General features: G+C 46.3%; 1 protein-coding gene across 1 annotated transcript in view; it reads right to left on the bottom strand.

The window, feature by feature from the left end:
• The window catches only part of LOC126416679 (serine protease 53-like), a 162,464-nt gene that overhangs the window by 37,421 nt on the left and 98,524 nt on the right, over positions 1-26,519 (bottom strand). The window contains exons 12-13 of the mRNA XM_050084858.1: positions 11,413-11,538; positions 2,453-2,574 (exon numbers count right to left, since the gene is read on the bottom strand). Coding sequence (XP_049940815.1) covers positions 2,453-2,574; positions 11,413-11,538 — 248 coding nt within the window. The remainder of the gene's footprint in view (positions 1-2,452; positions 2,575-11,412; positions 11,539-26,519) is intronic.

Here is a 26,519-nt window from a genome sequence, read left to right as displayed (position 1 = left end):
GCACACAGGGCCAACACCCGGCATCATGGTGTGGGGAGCGATCTCCTACACAGGCCGTACACCACTGGTGATCGTCGAGGGGACACTGAATAGTGCACGGTACATCCAAACCGTCATCGAACCCATCGTTCTACCTTTCCTAGACCGGCAAGGGAACTTGCTGTTCCAACAGGACAATGCACGTCCGCATGTATCCCGTGCCACCCAACGTGCTCTAGAAGGTGTAAGTCAACTACCCTGGCCAGCAAGATCTCCGGATCTGTCCCCCATTGAGCATGTTTGGGACTGGATGAAGCGTCGTCTCACGCGGTCTGCACGTCCAGCACGAACGCTGGTCCAACTGAGGCGCCAGGTGGAAATGGCATGGCAAGCCGTTCCACAGGACTACATCCAGCATCTCTACGATCGTCTCCATGTGAGAATAGCAGCCTGCATTGCTGCGAAAGGTGGATATACACTGTACTAGTGCCGACATTGTGCATGCTCTGTTGCCTGTGTCTATGTGCCTGTGGTTCTGTCAGTGTGATCATGTGATGTATCTGACCCCAGGAATGTGTCAATAAAGTTTCCCCTTCCTGGGACAATGAATTCACGGTGTTCTTATTTCAATTTCCAGGAGTGTATTAATGCAATGGAAAGTAGTTATGCAGAGACAGTTATGCACAAGATAGACTAGTATTGAGAGCTGCATCAAACCAATCTTTGAAATGAAGAACATAACAAACTGCAACACACTGTCAAATGGTTCAAATGGCTCTGAACACTATGGGACTTAGCTGCTGAGGTCATCAGTCCCCTAGAACTTAGAACTGCTTAAACCTAACTAACCTAAGGATATCACACACATCCATGCCCGAGGCAGGACTCGAACCTGCGACCGTAGTGGTCGCGCGGTTCCAGACTGAAGCGCCTAGAACCGCTAGGCCACTCCGGCCGGCAACATACTATCAATAGGTATGTAAATGATTAGAGCTGCCATCATTTGTGATGGATAGGACAGCCACCTCAGTGTATTAGCGTTGTCTGGTCGATCAAGTCTGACCGCATGAGGAGAGGAGCGCTGTAAAGTGCGTCAGGCATACTGTAACCCCTCCACATCAGCGCCTACCCCCCAGGCACGAGTGATAGACTCACTACTACACACTGTGTCACCAAACACCACTGCTTGGAGACTAGCGACAGCAGGGCTACAGAATCGCTCATGAAATTAGAAGGCAGCTGTTAGCGTCACAAAACGGTCGGCTGCCTTGAGAGTGTTTCTTTGGAAGCATGGATTGCCGACGAGAGGCGCCGCATCATTTTCAACGATTAATTTCAGTTATGCACCACCTCAGATGGCAATCGTCGGCAGGTATAGCGGCGCCGATGGAAGATGTGTGTGTGAAATCTTATGGGACTTAACTGCTAAGGTCATCAGTCCCTAAGCTTACACACTACGTAACCTAAATTATCCTAAGGACAAACACACACTCATGCCCGAGGGAGGACTCGAACCTCCGCCGGGATCAGCCGCACAGTCCATGACTGCAGCGCCTTTAGACCGCTCGGCTAATCCCGCGCGGCGCCGATGCAAGAGGACACAATCTGCCAATATCTTGGAGACACATTGGTGTTATCTTAGAGTCATTGTATAAGGATGCATCGGGTATGACTTCAGGTAACCTTTCGTAGTGTTTTAAGGACGTCTGGCGTCGCAGGTGTATGCCACAGACACCTACATGTTCGTTTCACATCTCGTGAGACAATATCCTGGCAACTGACAACAATCCAAGGTCATCTTTCAACAGGACAACGCTGTCCTCGCACGAAACATATCTCTGTGAACTGGCTGTCTGGCGTTGATGTACCAACTTGGCCAGAAGGATCCCCAAGTTTGTCTCCAATAGGACACGTGTGCGACTAGCACGAACGTCAGGACCAGAATATCAAGAGCCAGTTGTAATAGATGTGGGCCCTTACCAAAGAGGAAGATATAATGGCTGTATTACAGTCTGCCCAAACAAATCAGTGCATGCATCCAGGCAATAGGGAGTTCTGTGTCTTACTGAGAAGGGACCATCAGGGTATTCGTACAGCTAATGTCGTTGTTCATTTAACTTGATGCTGTAATGACTGAAATAACACAACACAACCTCTCTCAATTCCTTCCTCCACTTCTCCTAAGTAAGTCAACATTTCTACCACTGAGTGTAGATAAGGATATTGTTATTTTACAAGACACAGCAATAATGTAGTATCGAGACAAACACTTGTCTGAGAAATGTAGTTCAACCGAGAACGAAAACATGCAAGACTTTGTTAACTACTTATTAGAATGAATCAAGTAGCATGATCCTTTCTCGCTGTCTGATATCAGTGTCAGATTCTGAGATGGAAAAAAATTACATTGTCCTGTGATTATTCGTACAACTGAAAGATTGGTTTAGTAGTGGAGTTACCAAGCAACAATCACCTTTCTAATCTGTACATCAGCTTCTTCCGCATCAAAATCTCTTGTTTTCTTGCCCGCGGTTACTCGCAGTGTTGAGACATTTCGCATGGTCCTTGAAGTTTCGTCCCAGAAGCAGGCAGCGTCTGTGAATGAATTCGTAGGTATGAAAAATTGTACTTTCTCTACCTCCTGCACCCCAGCGCTGTCATTTGTCTCAATTGCACACAACTGTGATGAAAGAAATTTTAATTACTGAGCCCCACGATGAAGCTTTTAGAAATATTGTTATACACGTAATTATTTTCCGCTTTTGGCTCAAATTTACTTCTAGTGACATACTTCGTGAACTGGTTTATGATTAATTACTTATTGTAGAAATTTTTCTGGTGTCATCAATAGCAAAAGTGGAATTTCAGGAGTTGATAACAGAATTCACAAAGATCCCGTAGCAAAATATTCATACAAATGTTCTAGGCTTTCCATCGTAGGAAAACGTCCGCAACAACAAAATAAATACTCATACAACTTCCTCGCAGATGAAATCTGTGCATTGCACCGGGGCTTTAAACCGGAACCCTGCCTTTCGCAGGCATTGCAGTTACTGAGCCATCTTACTGAGCTATGACGACCCGCCCTCACAGTTTTACTTCCGCCAGAATCTCGTCTCCTACCTTCCAAACGACGCAGCAGCTCTCTTAGGCCCGTTTCACACTGGAACATTGGTGACGGTCGCCAGTGATGTTCACCGGTGACTGTGGTGAACACTCTCGGATCACTGGTGTTCGACACCGCAGGTATTGCCACCTAATTTTGTTAGTGGAATGGACTCGTACAGGGGTAGCAGCTAAATTTCGCTAGCGTTTTATGGTTCGCAATATGAGGCATTAAATTTGAAAAAAGAACATACACCTTACCAATTTTGTTTTTCTTATCCATCCTCTTCTCATTAAAATCAGGCACAAACTTCGGTCTAATTTCTTGCCACGCACTCGTTTTCATCAGTCATCGCTTTTCACATCCCAAATAGCAGGACGGCTTTCTATTTCACTTACAAAATCTTCCGTGTTAATCAAATCTAAACTAATGAGTACAGTGTGTACAATGAATATTAGGCGTCACTGTCTCAGAAATGAGTGCCCCTCGGTTGGCAAATCTGCAGCACTGTGTCTGTGATCAGTGTTCCAGTGTGAACACTCCAATTCAAACTAATGCATGTACGGCGGTGACTGCTGTGAACACAGTGAGCTTGTCCGTCACATGTGGCGAGGGTGAGTCACTGCTGGGTCACAGTGGCTCGGTGAAGCAGTGGAGTGTTCCGCTGTGAACGCTCCAGTTCAAACAAATGTTTCTATGTCGGAGACTGTCGCTGGTGACCGTCACCAGGGTCCCAGTGTGAAACGGGCCTAACATACATCAGTCGGTAAGAACACTGCCCGCGAAAGGCAAAATTCCCAGTCGGGTACACAGTTAAAATTTGCCAGGAAGCTTCAAAACAGCTCGCACTGCGCTGCAAAGAGAAACAGTCCTTCTGCTAATACCCATACTTCATAACGAAAGCAGGCACGGACGGGCCGATCTTGAGTTATTTTGAAAACTTTTATTGACACACAGCGTTGCTTACTTTTATTTATTAAAAAAGCCTGGCCACTCTTCTGCATTGATAGTGTCATTGTATTGTATTGTGTGTTTTTTAACCGGGGACCTAGAACCGACGGAGAGGCTCCGTCCCCGCCGCAGCCGCAGTGGTCCGCAACCCCACGACGACTACCGCACTCCACTTCACCCCTCTGCCGCCCCACACCGAACCACTCTTTCAGGGTTATTGTGCGATTCGGCCGCCGGTGGATCCCCCAGGGAACGTGTCACACAAGACAAGTGTAACCCCTATGTTTGCCTGGTAGAGTAATGGTGGTGTACGCGTACGTGGAGAACTAGTTTGCGCAGCAATCGCCGACATAGTTTAACTGAGGCAGAATACGGGGAACCAGCCCGCATTCGCCGAGGCAGATGGAAAACCGCCTAAAAACCATCCACAGACTGGCCAGTTCACCGGACCTCGACACAAATCCGCCCCGGCGGGTTCGTGCCGGAGACCAGGCGCTCCTTCCCGCCCGGAAAGCCGTGCGATGAGCTCACGACCAACCGAGCGGGCTGATAGTGTCATACTCGGTTCCCCAATAGGACAATTTGGAAAGATAGGGGTGAGAGAGAGGGAGGGAGAGAGAGAGAGAGAGAGAGAGAGAGAGAGAGAGAGAGAGAGAGAGAGAGAGAGAAAGAGAAAGAGAGAGAGACAGAGGTCTTGGCAAGTGTACAGAATTGAAATACGAAATTTATCGGTTTAGCTTCTTAAAATAGTTCAAATGGCTCTGAGCACTATGGGACTTAACTGCTGTGGTCATCAGTCCCCTAGAACTTAGAACTACTTAAACCTAACTAACCTAAGGATATCACACACATCCATGCCCGAGGCAGGATTCGAACCTACGACCGTAGCGGTCGCGCGGTTCCAGACTGTAGCTCCTAGAACCGCTTGGCCACTCCGGCGGGCTTAGCTTCTTAACAAGAAAAAAATATGTCATTAACAAATGGTCAAAAACAGCAATTACGTAACAACGAAGTAACATACATGCCAAGCAATAAGTTATTTCTCATTCATGAAACAACTGATAACACTATGCATTGAGAACATTCATTATAACAGAAATACACGGCCCAGTCATTTTAAAGTGACCACTGTCTACGTTCGACATTAGCGTGCAATGTCAGGTGGCAGCACCAGCAGTGGACGGTATACAGGGTGAGTCACCTAACGTTACCGCTGGATATATTTCGTAAACCACATCAAATACTGACGAACCGATTCCACAGACCGAACGTGAGGAGAGGGGCTAGTGTAATAGTTTAATACAAGCTATACAAAAATGCACGGAAGTATGTTTTTTAACACAAACCTACGTTTTTTTAAATGGAACCACGTTGTTTTGTTGGCACATCTGGACATATAAACAAATACGTAATCAGTGCCGTTTGTTGCACTGTAAAATTTTAATTAGATCCGGAGATATTGTAACCTAAAGTTGACGCTTGAGTACCACTCCTCCGCTGTTCGATCGTGTGTATCGGAGAGCACTGCAACATTCATCGCGTTTCTACAGAATCATCTGCCAACGTTGCTCGAAAATGTCCCACTGGAAACGCGTCGGCGTATGTGGTATCAGCATGATGGTGCACCTGCACATTCCGCAATTAACACTAGGCTGACCCTTGACAGGATGTTCGACGGGCGTTTCATAGGACGTGGAGGGCGCATAAATTGGCCAGCCCGTTCTCCTGATCTTACACCTCTGGACTTCTTTCTGTGGGGTACGTTAAAGGAGAATGTGTACCGTGATGTGCCTACAACCCCAGAGGATATGAAACAACGTATTGTGGCAGCCTGCGGCGACATTACACCAGATGTACTGTGGCGTGTACGACATTCATTACGCCAGAGATTGCAATTGTGTGCAGCAAATGATGGCCACCACATTGAACATCTATTGGCCTGACATGTCGGGACACACTCTATTCCACTCCGTAATTGAAAACGGAAACCACATGTGTACGTGTACCTCACCCCTCATGGTAATGTACATGTGGTCAGTGAAAAAGATAAAAAAAAGGTGTTAGCATGTGGACGTAATGTGCTGTTCCAGTCTCTTCTGTACCTAAGGTTCATTACCGTTCCCTTTGGATCCCTACGTAATTCGGTGCTCTCCGATACACACGATCGAACAGCGGAGGAGTGGTACTCAAGCGTCAACTTTAGGTTACAATATCTCCGGATGTAATTAACATTTTACAATACAACAAACGGCACTGATTGCGTATTTGTTTATATGTCCAGATGTGCTAACAAAACTAACGTGCTTCCATTTAAAAAACGTAGGTTTGTGTTAAAAAACATACTTCCGTGCATTTTTGTATGGCTTGTATTAAACTATTACACTAGCCCCTCTCCTCACGTTCGGTCTGTGGAATCGGTTCGTCAGTACTTGATGTGGTTTACGAAATATATCCAGCGGTAATGTTAGGTGACTCACCCTGTATAAAGCGTGTCGGGGGGGGGGGGGGGGGGGGGGGTGACTCGGAAAACAGTGCAGTCGTGCGTACGAGTGGAGTCAGGTAACAACCCTATACAAAGACACAAGGACCGGAAAGGAGAGTGGTCTGGGCAGTTCCCTTAAAAGCTGTATTATTAATTCTCATCGAACCTTATGTTAAATCAGTACTCTTGATACCCCGAGTCCACTGAATCATTTCCCTGGAGACAGGGCCTCTTATGGTATATACCAGTGCTCCTTATCTAAACTGCAAGCATTACGCATTCGCTTCCGGCTGTGAAACTCTGCTCGAGCCCTCTAGTAGAAACACACAGGGCTGGGCGGGATGCAGGCTACTCGCGGCAGGCGTTACACAACTGCGGCTCCGTGCTGCGCAATCAAGCAATCGAGCCGCTCGCAGCTGCCGAGGCACCCAGGGACGCGCTGTGACTGGCCCAGTGGAGCCTAGAGAGCTACAATAACGAGAGGAATCACTTCTTGGCTTTTGACAAGATCAGTGTGCTTTTTTCTTAAAACTAAGCTTTGTTAATAATGAGTATACAGTACGATACGGTACCAAATTTGTCGTAATGCGGAATCGGAGCGATTTATCTGACATGCAAAAAGGTATCATCATTGGATTTTGGGCCAAGGAGCGAAGCATTTCCGAAACGGCTAAGTTTGTTAGCTGTTTGCCTGCCACTGTGATTAAAGTATACCCTGCATGGCAAAAGGGCGCTATCCAAAACCGACACAGAGTTAGCTGTGGGATACCACGGGCGGTACATAACGGGGGTGAACGACGGTTGGTTGGTTGGTTGGTTTAAAGGCGGGAGAAGGGACCAAACTACGAGGTCATCGGTCCCTTGTTCCTAATAAAACAATGCCACAAGCGCGAGAATAAAACGAACGAAACATATAACACAAAACGGAAAGAAAGGAAAAGGCACAAGAACGACGGGAAGGTAACGAACACTAAAAAGAACAAAAGAGGACAAGAAAACAACAGAGAGACGCTAGAAACAGAAGAGAGTAAAACATGAAAGCAGATGGGTGGCCAACCACGAGAATAAAAAGGGAAAGCCAGCCACTGTGCAACACATTGAAACCTCCACCCTAAAAGCACTAGGGTGGAGGACACAGAGGGACAAAGGACATGCGCTAAAAACTGCATAGAAGTGTAAAACCCACTCTCACGGATAAAACGTAAAACTAAAGCTGCTGTGGAGGCATTGTCGCCCAACACTGAAGGCAGGGTGCTGGGAAAGTTAAAAGTCTGCCTTGGGGCGGCTAAAAGTGGGCAGTTCAGCAAGAGGTGGTCGACTGTCATTTGGGAGCCACAGCGATACTGAGGTGGGTCCTCGCGACGGAGTAGGTAACCATGCGTTAGCCACGTATGGCCAATGCTGAGCCGGCAGACGACAACTGATTCCCTGCGAGAGGGCTGCATGGAAGACTTCCACACATACATAGTCTCCTTAATGACACGCAGTTTGTTGTGCGTGCTGTTATGTCATTCCGTCTCCCAAAGGTGGAAAACCCTGTGGTGTAAGACAGAACGCAGGTCAGCTTCGGAGATGCCTGTCTCCAGAAGCGATTTCCGCGTCGCCTGTTTGGCCAGCCTGTCGGCAAGTTCGTTGCTGGGGATACTGACATGTCCTGGGTCAACACAAACACCACAGAACGGGTGAACGACGGTTTCTATGTCTACGGTTGACTACATGTGCAACTGTTAAGCAAGTGACTGCCCAGATGAACCAAAGGGCTAGCAACAGCGTCTCCTAAACGACTGTTCAGCTTACGTTTCTGCATATGGGTCTCCACAGCAGACGAGTGGTTCATGAACCCAGGCTGCCTGCTGTTCATCAGCGACGAAGGCTGGAATTCACAAGACAGTAACACAACTGGACGTCCATCAGTGACGACCGGTGACCTTTGCAGATGAATCACGTTAGCTCTATTGGCGTGAAACGTCTGAAAGCAAACAACCTGCAACAATCTTCCGAAGGGTCCAGGCCGGAGGAGGGGAGCATTACAGTCTGAGGAATGATTCCGTGGCATTCCTTGAGTGAACTCGTCATTACGGATGGCACAGTGAATCAAAACAAGTGTGCAGCCATCCTTAGGGATAATGTCTACCCCTACCAGTTGTTTGCTTTTCCTCGTCTCGATGGCATCTACCTGCAGGACAACGCAACGTGTCGCATAGCCAACGGTGTACGAGGGGCGTTTTAAAAGTCCGTGCAAAGTCCAAGAGATGGCACCACCGGCGCGTATCGAGGTCATGTTTAGTTAGTAGCATCTTTGGAAAGAACGCACACCAAGTTTCAGCCATATTGGTGTATTTCTTTGTGTTTGGCACTCGTGTGAATCAAGGAAGCCGAGTGCCTGCCAAAAAATGGACGAAAAAGAATTTCGTGGGGTTATTAAACATTACTTTATGAAAGGCAAAACGCCTCAGGAGACTAAAGAGAAGCTTGATAAACATTACGGTGACTGCACCTTCGATTAGAACAGTTTATAAGTGGTTTCAAAATTTTCGGAGTGGCCATATGGGCACAAGTGATGCTGAACGTTCTGGACGCCCTGTGGAGGTTACGACTGCAGAAATCATTGATAAAATCCATGATATGGTGATTGATGACAGACGAGTTAAGGTGCATGAGATTGCTAGTGCTGTGGGCATCTCGAATGAACGGGTACATAATATTTTTCATAAACATTTGGACATGAGAAAGCTATCCGCAAGATGGGTTCCGCGATTGCTCACGCTTGTCCAAAAACGGAATCGTGTGAAGTGTTGCAAGGATGGTTGGCAGCTGTTCAGGAAGAATCCGCAGGGCTTTAAGCGTCGTTTCGTCACTGTGGATGAAACATGTATACATTACTACTGTGACCAAACAACAATCTAAACAATGGGTTACCAAGGGAGAATCTGCACCAAAAAAGGCGAAGACCATTCCTTCGGCCGGAAAGGTTATGGTGACAGTCTTTTCGGATTCGCAAGGAAAAGGGTAAAACTATTACAGGTGAATATTATTCATCGTTATTGGACCGTTTGAAAACGGAGCTGCAAGAGAAACGCCGGCGATTGGACCGCAAAAAATTCCTTTTCCATCACGACAATGCACCAGCACACACCTCAGCAGTTGTGGTCGCAAAATTAATGGAAATAGGATTCCAACTCGGCTGACATCCCCCCCTATTCTCCAGACTTGGCTCCTTCGGACAGCTATTTGTTCCCCAATTTGAAGAAATGGCTGGTGGGACAAAGATTTTATTCAAACGAGGGGGTGATTGCAGCAACTAACATCTATTTCGCAGACTTGGACAATTCCTATTATTCGGTTAGGATCAACAAATTAGAACAGCGTTAGACGAAGTGTGTAAGTCTACGTCGAAAAATAAAAAAGGTTTACCCCAAACACGTAAGTAGTTTCTATTTTTGTACGGACTTTTCAAATGCCACTCGTATGTGCGTGGCACGAAAAGCGCCAAGGTGAGTTTACCGTGCTCCCCTGGCCATCGAGCTCCTCGGGTTTAAATCCAATCGAGAATATGTAGGACCACCTCGATCGGGCTTTTCGTGCCACGGATCCTCAACGGAGAAACCTAGCGCAGCTGGCCACGGCACTGGAGTCAACATTACTCCAGATCCCTGGCGGTACCTTCCAGTATCTCACTGACACTACCTGCACGGCTCGCAGCAGTCGGCGCTGCGAAAGTGCTTACTCGAGCTATTGACAGACGGTCACATTAATGTAACTGGACAGTGTATTTTGGTTAGTCAGTTATAGCACTGACGTGTCCCAATATACAACTGACGCAATTTTACAACTTTTCTCTATTCTTTAAGGGCACAGTATTATGAGACCGTATATCTGCATTTTGCCCCTCGAATGACAATTATCCAGTGGCCAGTTAGTTCTCAGTTAGTTCTACATGGATGAAACGAGCTCTTGTTCACATTCTAAAGAGCTCTCTAAAAACTAAAAACTTAACTCCGTCCGAACAGGCCTTGCAAGGCCCAACGTCACCGACCGGCCGCCGTGTCATCCTCAATCCACAGGCGTCAGCACACCGTTCTCTCGGCCGTAAGTCAGTTTACGAGACCGTAGCCGCTACTTCTCAATCAAGCAGCTCCTCAGTTTGCCTCACAAGGGCTGAGTGCACCCGGCTTGCCAACAGCGCTCGGCAGACTGGATGGTCACCCATCCAAGTGCTAGCCCAGCCCGACTGGAACCGATGTTACCTCTGCGGCAAGGCCGTTGGCCAAAGACCTCTCTAAGGGAAGGCAAAATTCCTTTACAGCTGTGATTGACCGCTTTCTTTCATCGCACAGACGGGACTTCCTGGTTAATTCGACTACACTCTATTGATGTTTAAGTTCAACCTCTTTTCAGGCCACTGTCCAATATCCACTCCATCCAGCTGCCCTTCCTAGTGCTTTGGTGTCTGACAGAATTACATTGTCACTGGCAAATGTTTAAGTTTTTATTTCTTCTACCTAAACGTCAATTATATTTTAAATTTTCCTCGTTTTCATTCACTGCTTGCTGATACTGTACACATTAAATAATATGGGGGCTAGGGTACAATCCTATCTTTAACTCTTTTTACTCGATAGCTCTCCTTCATGTCCTTCAGTCCTTGTAACTGCATTATAGTTTTTTTGCAATTTGCAGAATCATTTTTCGCCCTGCATTTAATCTCTGATAACTTAAGAATACGAAAAACTGTATACCTATGTCGTTGTCAAAAGATATTAAATCTGCAAATGATATAAATGTAGGTTTGTCTTCTTTCAAATTATCATAAGTCGTAGGGTCAATATTGCTTCATGTTTATAAATGTAAATGTAGATCTGGAGGGAAAAATAGAGTTTTCATTGTAACTTACCAGTTACTACGTGTCTCCTGGAGACGATGGTGCCCGCACACTGGAGATCGAACCACTCCGGGCGCTCTAGTTGACGGTAGATGAGTGCGTGCCACGGGATGTTTCCAGCGTGGCCCGACCAGCAGCCTGTGTGACAAATACCACGATTACGGTTTTCCCTGACTGGGTTATTAAGCTATTTACTCAGTGGGCATACGCATTTGGAGATAATAACAGACATAATTCAGCTTTATCCAGATACTGTGGTCCAAGTATTAGATTTTCCAATTGTGCTCGCTGTCAATCCAGACACACCAAACATTTGTTTTACGTGGTGCCAATGATATGAACACTATCTCATCAAAAGTATCCGGACATCCATATCTATTGCGGAATCGACCACTAGACGTCAAGAGAGGCCAACTTGCCAGTATAAACGGAGGCGGGTGGTATTGTTTTGTCAGTTGATGAGCGATAACAACAGAACTGGTCGCTCAGGGGAACTCCCTGTCTTCGAACATGGCCTAGTCATTGGTTATCACCTGAGCAGCTAATCTGTCAGGGACATTTACACCATTCTAAAGCTAAATTGTTAAGGCTTTCGTGGCCACTTGTTGACAAACTGCCTATTGGCTTCTGTACCGGGTTCTTCGGCCGACGTTAATGTGCTGATTTTACTGACGTTTCGCTAGTACGAGTCGCTGGCATTGTCAAAGCTTCACCCACCATTGCCGGCGGTGAACTGGAGCCGAGCTCGCGGCCGCAGACTATATGTACCTGGCGCGCCAATGTCCGAGGGCTTCTCTGCGGTCATTTCCGGTGCGGTTCTCCTCTTGCTACCTGCGACGGTCATTCGCTGCAGCACGGGAAGCCGGGATCCGTTTACCTTAAGGCTTTCCTCTTTCTTATTGAAGCTGTTCGCGTGTTTTTGTATTTCTGCAGCTTCTCTGAACTCGCGGGTGTGATAGTGCTTCTCTAGTCAGAACTACCGTGTCGGCGAATTTTATTACGTGGTCGGTCCCACCCAGTGCGTGCTCTGTCACGGCCGATTTCTCCATCTGCCCTAACCTGCAATGTCGCTTATGTTCTTTGATCCTGGTGTTGATTGATTGCCCAGTCATTCCGACATAAACTTTTCCTCATGTGCGTGGTATACGGTATATTCCCGACATTGCAAGTGAGTCCCTTTTCTCCTTTGTCGATCTAAGACACTCTTTGATCTTCCTCATCGGTTTGAAAATCATCTTGACGCCGTGTTTGCGCAATATACGGCCGATTCTGTCCGTCACTCTGGGAATGTATGGCAGAAAGGCCATAACCGACATTTCTTTTTCTGATTCCTTACTTCACCGAGTGTTTGACTCTGTCACACTTCTAATATAATTTGTGGAGTACCCATTGCTCCTCAGAACACTTTCCATGTGTTGTATTTCGCGTCTGACGTGCTGCGGCTCACATATTCGTCCTGCTCGTGTTAGGAGCGTATTAATCATGCGTCTTTTCTGGCTCGGGTGGTGGTTTGATAGTTTGTGCAGGTATCGGTCCGTGTCTATCGGTTTCCGATAACGTCAGTAAAATCATCAGATGAACGTCGGCCGAAGAACCCGGGACAGAAGCTGCCGAAGTCGACTGTTGGTGATGTCACTGTGAAGCGGAAATGAGAAGGAACAACCACAGCTACAAAATGGTTCAAATGGCTCTGAGCACTATAGGACTTAATATCTGAGCTCATCAGTCCCTTAGAACTTAGGACTACTTAAACCTAACTAACCTAAGGACATCACAGACATCCATGCCCGAGGCAGGATTGGAGGACCGTAGCGGTCGCGCGGTCCCAGACTGAAGCCCCTAGAACCTCTCGGCCACACCGGCCGGCCCACAGCTAGACCCTGTAGATGTCATGTACTTACAGACAGGAACAGTCGACATTTGTGAAGGTCGGTTGTAAAAATCGCGTGAAGTGAGCGGGAGGAATAATTCGTGAGGTTCAAAGTGTATCCAGTAGCCCAGCTAGCACAATGAATGAATAAGTTAAAAAGAATGGCGTGCAATGGTCGAGCAACTCCTCAAATGCCACACATTTCTTTCCACACATTTCTGTAGTCAATGCTAAGCGACGTTTGAGGTGGTGTAAAGTGGATGACCTGAAACGAGTGATTTGGAGTGATGGACCACGAAATTTCTCTATGCAATCCGATGGATGAGTTCGTGTTTGCTGAGCGTCGGGAGAGCTGTACCAACCATCATGTGCAGTACCAACACCGAAGTCTAGAGGAGGTGGTGTTACAGTATGGGGGTATTTTTCGTGGTTAGGATGATGTGGTCCCTTTACTGCGCCAAAGAAAACGCTACAGGAGGAAGAACACATTTTAGGACATTGTGTACTGTGTTCGGCAGAACAGTTCAGAGACAATGATTGTACGTATCAGTATCACAATGCACCCTGTCATAAACGAGCATCTGTGAGGCATTTAGTCATGTAAAATAACATTACTGAAACGGACTGGCCTGTCCAGAATCCTGATCTGAACAGAATACCTTTGGGGTGAGTTAGAGCTTCAGACCTCAGCATTCCACACCGATATTTTCTCTGGTTTGGGCTCTGGAGGAAAAAGGGGATTATGTTTCTCCATAGACATTCAGGCACGTCATCACAAGTGTCCCTAGAAGATTTCAAGCCGTCATAGAGACGAAGGATGGACACACCCCATATTACTGTCAATTAATATATGTCCAGATATTTTTAATCGGATAGTTCATATGTTGACTGTTTCCGTGTCGTTAAACCCGTATACAGGCTGTTCAAAAGCAAAATTGTACAGCTGTTAGAGCATCCCGAGTACATTGAATAAGTAACTAATAGTCATAAATGTATATTTTGTGTTTTATTTACATAAGTAACTAACTATTAATAGCAAAATCGTACACATATAACATCTGTAAGTGACAATTGCAGCTTCAGTGAAGTTTTACAACACAGTTGATTGAAATAACGGAACTCTGGCTTCAGACGTTTTTTGTGATAGGTGTGTAATACCTGGTCCACCAGCACTGCCCACACTGAGGTCTCTAAATTGTGGGTTGCACGGCAACGTTGATGATTGATGATTCTCCTCTCACACAATCCAACACCGTCTCTTCTGATTCTACTGTACACGATTCTTTGTCGGCAACCTTATCCAGCCCGCTGTCGATTGAACAACACTCTGTGCCAAGAGCAAAGCACTGATTGGTACATATATTGCCAAGAAATTGTTTGCAACGGGGAGCCGTTGAAGGACAGGTTGAAGGCTAGAGAGGAACAGAAAGAACAAGGCGTGTCATGCTTGTTGATATTAAAATGGACGAAGGTACCTGCAGATTAAGGAAGAGGCAGAGAACAGGAGAATACCGAAGAAGAAGAAGAAATAGAATTGCTATTTCAGTACGGTTCAACAACGAAATAAACGTATAAAAGTAAGCATAATTTTATTCTGATATATATGCTAGTTGGCTCAAAGAACTAAAGTCCCAGAATAATATTGTCTTCCTCCAGTTTATGGATCGTAAATCTATTTATAAGAGGTTGCCGTTAAAAGGAATAAAGCACACTGTAACACAATAATATTGTAATATTTCGCGGCTATAAGCTCTGAACAAAAAGTGCAGTTAAGCTCCGGTTTCTGTATCTACACTGAAGAACCAAATAAACTGGTACACCTGCCTAATATCGTGTAGGGCCCCCGCGAACACGCAGAAGTGGTATGGACTCGACTTATGTCTGAAGTAGTACTGGAGGGAATTGACACCATGAATCCTGCAGGGCTGTCCATAAATCCGTAACAGTGCGACGGGCTGGGAAGCTCTTCTGAATAGCACGTTGCAAGGCATTCCAGATATGCTCAATAATGTTCATGTCTGGGGAGTTTGGTGGCCAGCGGAAGTGTTTAAATTCAAAGAGTGTTCCTGGAGCCACTCTGTAGCAATTCTGTACGTGTGGGGTGTTGCATTGTCCTGCTCGAATTGCCCTAATTCGTCGGAATGCACAATGGACATGAATGGATGCAGGTGATCAGACATGATGCTTATGTGTCACCTGTCAGAGTCATATATAGACGTATTAGGAGTCCCATATCGTCCAACTGCTCACGCCCACTCTATTGCAGTGCCTCCATCAGCTTGAACAGTTCCCTGCTGACGGGCATGGTCCTTGCATTCATGCGGTTGTCTCCACACCCGTACACGTCCATCCGCTCGATACAATTTGGAACGAGACTCGTCCGACCAGGCAACATGTTTCCATTAATCAAAAGTGGAATGTCGATGTTGACAGACACGGGCGAGGCGTAAAGCTTTGTGTTGTGCAGTTATCAAGAGCACACGAGTGAGCTTTCGGCGCCGAAAGCCCATATCAATGATGTTTCGTTGAATAGTTCGCACGCTGACAATTGTTGATGGCCCAACATTGAAACCTGCAGCAGTTTGCGGAATGGTTGCGCTTCTGTCACGTTGAACGATTCTCTTCAGTCGTCATTGGTTCCGTTCTTACAGCATCTTTTTCCAACCGCAGCGATGTCGGAGATTTGATGTTTTACCGGGTTCCTGATATTCACGGTACACTCGTGAAATTGTCTAACGGTAAAATCCCCATTTCATCGCTACCTCGGAGATGCTGTGTCCCACCGCTCTTGCGCTGACTATAACACCACGTTCAAACTCACTTAAATCTTGTTTACCTGCCATTGTAGCAGCAGTGACCGGTTTAACAACTACGCCAGACGCTTCCTGTCTTATGTAGGCGTTGTCGACCTCAGCGATGTATTCTGCCTGTTTACATATCTCTGTATTTGAATACGCATTCCTGTACCAGCTTCTTTGGCACTCGAGTGTACATCTATACTCCGCAATATCGTGATACGTGCTTCTAATTGACAACGTTTATGAAACCCAAGAACAATCCCTCATCTCCTAAAACAATGTCATTTCTAGCCAGCTAAATATGTTTTCAAAAAACGAGAGTTACTAGGAATGAAAATCCAGGATACAGAAAAAAAAGGTGTCGGCGCCTTGGCCTCTATGTTCCATATTTCAAGTGAAATTTGGCAACAACTTCTTCCTCCTGAGCCATGATGTGGTCAGTTGATGGTTCACCTTCGTCGTAATGTCTCTCAAGATCCTCCTCGTCGAGCTTCGACCCAGGTGACTTCTCTCATGTGTGGCAACAGTAACGTATGCAAACGATAGAGTACTGCAGCCTTGCTTTTTTGAAGCTGGAGGACCCTGTACTACATCCTTCCCTACATTTGCAAAGAATCATTTTAAGTGAGACGTCCGTGGCTCCATTTTTTGTTGCTATTATGGCAATCCTCCGCCGCTCGTGGTCTTGCGGTAGCGTTCTCGCTTCCCGAGCACGGGGTCCCGGATTCGATTCCCGGCGGGGCAGGGATTCCCATCCGCCCTGAGATGACTGAGTGTTGTTGTGTCGTCTTCATCATTCATAGGACCTTGCCCAGTATGGCGGTGCGGGTCTCCCGCATCGTTCCCCTACGCTCTGTCAAGAAGCATGAGACTTCATTTCCATTTCCATTTCCATTTCCATGACTGTACTTGTTGGTAGGTACAGGAGGAATGCGACAGGGCGGAGTGTCGTGTAGGCAGTCTCGTAAGTTGGACTTTGGGCTTTGTCTCAACTTAGATATTTATCAAAGCGAAAAGTCGCCCAGCGTATCTCTGTTCTTATCTCCTTGGTACAATGTCACACGAAACCTTTCCCTTGCTTCTGTAATTAAGCTTGCTGTTGCATCTGGATGTTTGAAAATACCAAATAAGAAAGGAAGGGGTTCTCTCGAAAATAGTGCCGAGTTCCTTCTTTCCTTGTCGAAAGGGGGTTGAAGTAATGTGACGTCCGCCTGTTGTAGGAAGTGAAAGAATATCCTGTACATTTAATCTGCATGATGTTGACAAGTACAGAACGCTGGGGGGACTACCCCTCCCACTCTTCTGGAAATAGACATGACTTTGAGAGGAGGCTATCAGCAATGTCACGATATCTGCGTCTTCGTCTGTGATGGTAACACTATCATAATCAGAATCTTTATTTCAGTGTTCAGGGTTTTAATGAAGTTCCTGTTGTTGTTATCGTCTGATAAAAAGAAAAATTCTTATGACACTATAAAGGGCTATTCTTAAGGAGAAGAGTATTTTATGGACGAGTGCAGCAAATACTGCTGCTTTGGTAACAGAAGTCACTAGGATACCCGTCAGAAACTCCTATGCCATTACGTCCAAAGTATTTTTGCTGAAAGTCTACACAGATCTTGAGCATCGACTCAGTTGTGGCTGTAGTGGTCGTACTCGTTATCGCTTTAGGTAGAAGGCATCCACCGTCAGTTATTGCACATTAGGGCATCCCAGAGTTCGCTTCTTATATCAGAATGAACGCTTCCAATAATCTATGAGAGATAGGGGAGCGGAGGTACCCACGTGGATACTTGCAAAAATTGAAGCGAGCCAGGAATGTTGCCGGACAGCATCATTCCTTCGCAGCATAATGCCCGCCCACATGTTGCCAAGGTTGCTTCAACTGCGTCACAGAAATTTCGCTGGGAAGCCCTTACACACCACCCAAACAGTCTCAATTTCTCCCCAAGCGACTTCCATATTTGGAAGCCCTGCAGAAATTCATTCGTGGCCATCGATTTGCTTCTGACAAAGAGGTGACGTCTGGGTACAATCATGGTTCCGTTGGCAATCGTCTTGTCTCACAGTGGAATAAATATATTAATAGTTATGGTGATTACTTTTGAAGTAATCAACAATTTACTTACTTTCTTCCATTTGTCTCTTTTTTCATATGACTGTCCCTAATAGGTTACCTTATCTCTTCTCCTCGTTCCCCCCGCCCACCCCCATATGGGGTACCTGCCGACTGGACTGTTCCTCAAGGAAGTGTTATAATCTTGTCAGTTCAAAAAATTTCGACGCTGGATTAATAAAAAATAGAGAAAAGTTAAGTTGGTGGTTGTAATGCTTCAGGTATTCTAAGTGAAGTGGTCCCCCCGCCCCCCCCCCCCCCGCCCCCCCGCCACCCCGCCGCCCCGCCCCACTTGAGTAGAACGCTTGAATAGACTTGAATGTCGATTAAGTCTCAGAGCGTTGACTATTCACGTGAATTTCTGCACTTTATTGTTTTGTGGTAGGTTGGTATTGATAATACCACGTCTTGTTACCTGTGACGATTTTTTCCAGAAAAGAACTGACCGCGTTTTGTACTCCAATTAAGTCGCATCGACAACCGCCGACATTTCTACAGAAGCACATCCTGCCTCTTCAAGGCAAAACTGATAGCAGAGTGTGTTTTTTGAACAGTGTATACGCCGGGAGAAAATCACGTCTCTTATAGTTTATCCACTAGGTAATTACAGTTCTGAAGTCTCCAGTGGTATATCAGGTGGACAAAAAGTACGGAATGTCCTGTTTCACATCCTATACCAATAACAACAGACCGGCGGGAACCGTGAATTGGTACGACCTGCAGTCGTAAATTTTACAGCGGTTTAGTAACCTATGGTTAATGTTTGAAGGCCAGTAAATACTGTAACTGTGAAAGAGTTTCTTTATTTCTGGATGTTACAGCTCACATCAATAACAGACTTGTAGAAATCACCTATAACAATCAGTTTGTAGAAACAACCAACAGGGTTACTTTTTGACGTAGTGAAAGAGGAACTTGACTGGTTCAAATCCGGTCCGGCAGGGTTAAGATACGAATAGTTCTGGCTACCAGGAAGCCTCGAGTTATTCCCGTTCACAGCCAGCACAAAGCTATGTTCCGCTTCTAGAAAGAATCTCGCAACGGGCTCTGTTTTAATACCTCCTGAGAGACTGAAACTGTTTGCCAGACCAGAAATAAAACAAGGGGCCTAGTTTTTGGCGAGTAATGCCCTTACTGGCAGAGGTTACCAGGCACCACTCACGGCCTGCCCTCATAACTTCAACTCTGGAAGTACGCCTATCCTTCGTCAAAGCTCTCTTGCGTACCTTACGGAACTAGCGCTCCTGCAAGCAATGGCTTAGCCACAGGAGAAGCAATGTGCTCTGCTTGCTTGTCAAAATGAAATTGTTCATCGCCTATTCATAAGTATTGTTTTCCGGTCGCAGATGTCATTTGTTACGCCATGCGCTATCGGCTTTTGATATAAACTATGATTTATTTGGAAAGTACCAATCTGTTCACGGGAATTATTCAGGAGATCTAACGCACAGCTTCAACGCTGCCAGACATACTCTGACGAGCAAAAACATTATGACCATCTGGCTAATAACTTGTTTGTCCGTCTTTGGAACGAAATACATCACTCATTCTGCGTATCAGGGATCCGACAGTTTGTTGGTAGGTTTGAGAGGTATGTGACATTAGGTGTCGACACACAGATCACGTAATTCGCGTTAATGACGGGCCGCTGATCTGCATACACTTTGATGACGTCCGGTTTTACAGATGGGTTCCATAGGATTTACATCAGGGGTTTTTTATCACCGAGACATCAACGTGAGCTCACTATAATGCTCCTGAAACTGCTATAGCACCGTTCTGCCTCCGAGACGCAGACAATTGTACTGCTGACAGATGACATCGGCCGTCGTGGAATGCATCAAACATGGTTCGCAGCTGTCAACGTCTCTTCGATTACTACCACAGGTACCATGCCAGCGCAGGAAAATATCTCCCATAGCATAATACTGTTCCCACCATCCTGCGTCCGTGGCGCGCTGCACGTTTCGAGCCGCTATTCACACATATGACGGCGTTTGTGGAGACGGCCATCGACCTGTTGTTGTTGTTGTTGTGGTCTTCAGTCCTGAGACTGGTTTGATGCAGCTCTCCATGCTACTCTATCCTGTGCAAGCTTCTTCATCTCCCAGTACTTACTACAACCTACATCCTTCTGAATCTGCTTAGTGTATTCATCTCTTGGTCTCTCTTTACGATTTTTACCTTCCACGCTGCCCTCCAGTGCTAAATTTGTCATCCCCTGATGCCTCTGAACATGTCCTACCAACCGGTCCCACAAACTCCTCTTCACCCCAATTCTATTCAATACCTCCTCATTTGTTATGTGATCTACCCATCATTCTTCTGTAGCACCACATTTCGAAAGCTTCTATTCTCTTCTTGTCCATAAATATTTATCGTCCATGTTTCACTCCCATACATGGCTACACTCCATACAAATACTTTCAGAAACGACTTCCTGACACATAAACCTATACTCGATGTTAACGAATTTCTCTTCTTCAGAAACGCTTTCCTTGCCATTGCCAGTCTACATTTTATATACTCTCTACTACGACCATCATCAGTTATTTTGCTCCCCAAATAGCAAAACTCCTTTACTATTTTAAGTGTCTCATTTCCTAATCTAATTCCCTCAGCATCACCCGACTTAATTCGACTACATTCCATTATCCTCGTTTTGCTTTTGTTGATGTTCATCTTATATCCTCCTTTCAAGACACTGTCCATTCCGTTCAATTGCTCTTCCAAGTCCTTTGCTGTCTCTGGCAGAATTACAATGTCATGGGCGAACCTCAAAGTTTTTATTTCTTCTCCATGGATTTTAATACCTACTCCGCATTTTTCTTTTGTTTCCTTTATTGCTTGCTCAATATACAGATTGAATAACATCGGGGAGAGGCTACAACCCTACCTCACTCCCTTCCCAACCACTGCTTCCCTTTCGTGTCCCTCGACTCTTATAACTGCCATCTGGTTTCTGTACAAGTTGTAAATAGCCTTTCGCTCCCTGTATTTTACCCCTGCCACCTTTAGAATTTGAAAGACAGTTTTCCAGTCAACATTGTCAAATGCTTTTTCTAAGTCTACAAATGCTAGAAACGTAGATTTGCCTTTCCTTAATCTTTCTTCTAAAATAATTCGTAAGGTCAGTATTGCCTCACGTGTTCCAACATTTCTACGGAATCCAAACTGATATTCCCCAAGGTCGGCTTCTACTAGTTTTTCCATTCGTCTGTAAAGAATTCGCGTTAGTATTTTGCAGCTGTGGCTTATTAAACTGATTGTTCGGTAATTTTCACATCTGTCAACACCTGCTTTCTTTGGGACTGGAATTATTATATTCTTCTTGAAGTCTGAGGGTATTTTGCCTGTCTCATCTTGCTCACCAGATGGTAGAGTTTTGTCAGGACTGGCTCTCCCAAGGCCGTCAGTAGTTCTAATGGAATGTTGTCTACTCCCGGGGCCTCGTTTCGACTCAGGTCTTTCAGTGCTCTGTCAAACTCTTCACGCAGTATTTTATCTCCCATTCCGTCTTCATCTACATTCTCTTCCATTTCCAGAATATTGTCCTCAAGTACGTCGCCCTTGTATAGACCCTCTATATACTCCTTCCCCCTTTCTGCTTTCCCTTCTTTGCTTAGAACTGGGTTTCCATCTGAGCTCTTGATATTCATACTAGTGGTTCTCTTTTCTCCAAAGGTCTCTCTAATTTTCCTGTAGGCAGTATCTATCTTACCCCTAGTGAGATAAGCCTCGATATCCTTACATTTGTCCTCTAGCCATCCCTGCTTAGCCATTGTGCACTTCCTGTCGATCTCATTTTTAAGATGTTTGTATTCCTTTTTGCTTGCTTCATTTACTGCATTTTTATATTTTCTCCTTTCATCAATTAAATTCAGTATTTCTTCTGTTGCCCAAGGATTTCTACTAGCCCTCGTCTTTTTACCTACTTGATCCTTTGCTGCCTTCACTACTTCATCCCTCAGGGCTACCCATTCTTCTTCTACTGTATTTCTTTTCGCCATTTGTGACAATTGTTCCCTTATGCTCTCCCTGAAACTCTGTAGAACCTCTGGTTTAATCAGTTTGTCCAGGTCCCATCTCCTTAAATTCCCACCTTTTTGCAGTTTCTTCAGTTTTAATCTACAGTTCATAACCAATAGATTGTGGTCATAGTCCACATCTGCCCCTGGAAACGTCTTACAATTTAATACCTGGTTCCTAAATCTCTGTCTTACCAATATATAATCTATCTGATACCTTCTAGTATTTCCAGGATTCTTCCATGAGTACAACCTTGTATTATGATTCTTGAACCAAGTGTTAGCTATGATTAAGTTATGCTCTGTGCAGAATTCTACCAGACAGCTTCCTCTTTCATTTCTTTCCGCCAATCCATATTCACCTACTATGTTTCCTTCTCTCCCTTTTCGTACTCTCGAATTCCAGTCACCCATCACTATAAAATTTTCGCCTCCCTTCACTACCTGAATAATTTCTTTTATCTCATCATACATTTCATCAATTTCTTCATCATCTGCAGAGCTAGTTGGCATATAAACTTGTACTACTGTAGTAGGTGTGGGCTTCGTGTTTTTCTTGGCCACAATAATGCCTTTGACTATGCTGTTTGTAGTAGCTTACCCGCAGTACTATTATTTTGTTCATTATTAAACCTACTCCTGCATTACCCCTATTTGATTTTGTATTTATAACCCTGTATTCACCTGACCAAAAGTCTTGTTCCTCCTGCCACCGAACTTCACTAATTCCCACTATGTCTAACTTTAACCTATCCATTTCCCTTTTTAAGTTTTCTAACCTACTTGCCCGATTAAGGGATCTGACAGTCCACGCTCCGATCCGCAGAACGCCAGTTTCCTTTCTCCTGATAACGATTTCCTCTTGAGTAGTCCCCGCCCGGAGATCCGAATGGGGGACTATTTTACCTCCGGAATATTTTACCCAAGAGGACGTCATCACCATTTAACCATACAGTAAAGCTGCATGCCCTCGGGAAAAATTACGGCCGTAGTTTCCCTTGCTTTCAGCCGTTCGCAGTACCAGAACAGCAAGGCCATTTTGGTTAGTGTTACAAGGCCAGATCAGTCAAGCATCCAGACTGTTGCCCCTGCAACTACTGAAAAGGCTGCTGCCCCTCTTCAGGAACCACACGTTTGTCTGGCCTCTCAACAGATACCCCTCCGTTGTGGTTGCACCTACGGTACGGCTATCTATATCGCTGAGGCACGCAAGCCTCCCCACCAACAGCAAGGTCCATGGTTCATGGGGGGGGGGGGGGGGGGGGCGACCATCGACCTAGTGTAACAAAAATGTGATTCACTCGAAGAGCCGACAAGTTTCCATTGATCGACGGTCGAATCCCGATGGTCCCGTGCCCACTGCAATCGTAACTGACGATCTCGTTAGGTCAACATGTGAACACGAAGCGGTGATCTGCTGCAGAGCTCCATATACAACAGTGTAGGGTGAACGGTGTGCTACGAAACACTTGTGCGTGCACCAGCAGTGTGCTCTTTTGGCACAGATGCCATAGATCACCATCTATCCTAATTTACTGAGCAGAAGAGCCTCCGAACCCCAAGTACTGTAAAGAATCGTAGACATCCAACCATTTAGCGCCTGGTGGTAGTTTCAATGTCCTTCTAGCTCTTTCCGTACATATTCACTACAGTAGCAGCACGTGAACATTCGATCAGTATCGCCGTTTTCGATATAATCGTTCACAGGCTCTGCGTAGTAATGGCTCTGAGCACTATGGGACTAAACTTCTGAGGTCATCAGTCCCCTCTGCGTAGTAATAATCTGCCCTTTGTCAAAGTCGCTTATGTCGATGTTTTGCCCCATTTGCAGCCGACAGCTTCGCTACGGTGATCCGCCGTCCGTGTCCGCTCCACTTCCACAGTTTCGTTACCGCGTCACGTGCCCACAAAGCCACCAGGCGGCAACGTGGCGGCGGGCATCGGTCATAAGGCTTTGGCTTATCACTGTAAACGGAATAGCAGCTTTTGTTTGATAGGACAGAATGCACTCGCTCCCTGCAGTTCTCTTTATGATGCTGAAATGAACAAACATACTGAACGAAAGTACAGTTCCTTGTAGGACAGAGCAGAAATGGATATGATTTTTTTTTAAATTGTACACGATCTAAACTCTTTTTGAACCTTCAACACTGTCGTTCTGTGATATACAGCAAATCGGCAAATTCAAATGGTTCAAATGGTTCTGAGCACTATGGGACTTAACATCTGTGGTCATCAGTCCCCTAGAACTTAGAACTACCTAAACCTAACTAACCTAAGGACATCACACACATCCATGCCCGAGGCAGGATTCGAACCTGTGACCGTAGCAGTCGCGCGGTTCCGGACTGCGCGCCTAGAACCGCTAGACCACCGCGGCCGGCTGGCAAATTCAACCAAATACACTCCTGGAAATGGAAAAAAGAACACATTGACACCGGTGTGTCAGACCCACCATACTTGCTCCGGACACTGCGAGAGGGCTGTACAAGCAATGATCACACGCACGGCACAGCGGACACACCAGGAACCGCGGTGTTGGCCGTCGAATGGCGCTAGCTGCGCAGCATTTGTGCACCGCCGCCGTCAGTGTCAGCCAGTTTGCCGTGGCATACGGAGCTCCATCGCAGTCTTTAACACTGGTAGCATGCCGCGACAGCGTGGACGTGAACCGTATGTGCAGTTGACGGACTTTGAGCGAGGGCGTATAGTGGGCATGCGGGAGGCCGGGTGGACGTACCGCCGAATTGCTCAACACGTGGGGCGTGAGGTCTCCACAGTACATCGATGTTGTCGCCAGTGGTCGGCGGAAGGTGCACGTGCCCGTTGACCTGGGACCGGACCGCAGCGACGCACGGATGCACGCCAAGACCGTAGGATCCTACGCAGTGCCGTAGGGGACCGCACCGCCACTTCCCAGCAAATTAGGGACACTGTTGCTCCTGGGGTATCGGCGAGGACCATTCGCAACCGTCTCCATGAAGCTGGGCTACGGTCCCGCACACCGTTAGGCCGTCTTCCGCTCACGCCCCAACATCGTGCAGCCCGCCTCCAGTGGTGTCGCGACAGGCGTGAATGGAGGGACGAATGGAGACGTGTCGTCTTCAGCGATGAGAGTCGCTTCTGCCTTGGTGCCAATGATGGTCGTATGCGTGTTTGGCGCCATGCAGGTGAGCACCACAATCAGGACTGCATACGACCGAGGCACACAGGGCCAACACCCGGCATCATGGTGTGGGGAGCGATCTCCTACACTGGCCGTACACCACTGGTGATCGTCGAGGGGACACTGAATAGTGCACGGTACATCCAAACCGTCATCGAACCCATCGTTCTACCATTCCTAGACCGGCAAGGGAACTTGCTGTTCCAACAGGACAAAGCACGTCCGCATGTATCCCGTGCCACCCAACGTGCTCTAGAAGGTATAAGTCAACCACCCTGGCCAGCTAGATCTCCGGATCTGTCCCCCATTGAGCATGTTTGGGACTGGATGAAGCGTCGTCTCACGCGGTCTGCACGTCCAGCACGAACGCTGGTCCAACTGAGGCGCCAGGTGGAAATGGCATGGCAAGCCGTTCCACAGGACTACATCCAGCATCTCTACGATCGTCTCCATGGGAGAATAGCAGCCTGCATTGCTGCGAAAGGTGGATATACACTGTACTAGTGCCGACATTGTGCATGCTCTGTTGCCTGTGTCTATGTGCCTGTGGTTCTGTCAGTGTGATCATGTGATGTATCTGACCCCAGGAATGTGTCAATAAAGTTTCCCCTTCCTGGGACAATGAATTCACGGTGTTCTTATTTCAATTTCCAGGAGTGTATGTCTAGCCTTCGAGAGTTCCTGGGCTGGTGACAAGGAAAAGAAAAGTAACGATAAACACAGAGGTTCAACGAAACCCACAGTAAGAAGACGATGCGGAACGAAGGCAGTCTGTGCTGTCAGACCGTCTAAAACTGCGCTGAAGCTTATGCAACATCTTACAGTGGCCAGATATAGATGCAATACGACATATTACGTACCTCTGACTCCTTCAGGTTTCAGCAAGGATCGTGGAACGGAAACTGCAACAGTAAACGAGAACATCAATCTACCATCCGAATGATACTGGAAAGAAATTCATGAAACAACGGTTCCAACTAAATTGTGCTAACAAAAGATCACCAACAGCCTGAATGTACCTTACTTGCTACGATATTCGATCTTAGTTATCACTGATTCGCATCAAGATATCTCCTTTCTCTCATCTAGCATACTGAAACTTTCTGAAATGTGAAAACTTGAAGAACTGGAGTGCAATTAG

The sequence above is a fragment of the Schistocerca serialis genome, chromosome 1 (genome assembly GCF_023864345.2).
Source record: "Schistocerca serialis cubense isolate TAMUIC-IGC-003099 chromosome 1, iqSchSeri2.2, whole genome shotgun sequence".
In the NCBI taxonomy this organism is placed as follows: domain Eukaryota; kingdom Metazoa; phylum Arthropoda; class Insecta; order Orthoptera; family Acrididae; genus Schistocerca; species Schistocerca serialis.
Note: the sequence above shows the minus strand (reverse complement) of the source record. Positions and strands in the feature narration are given on the sequence as shown.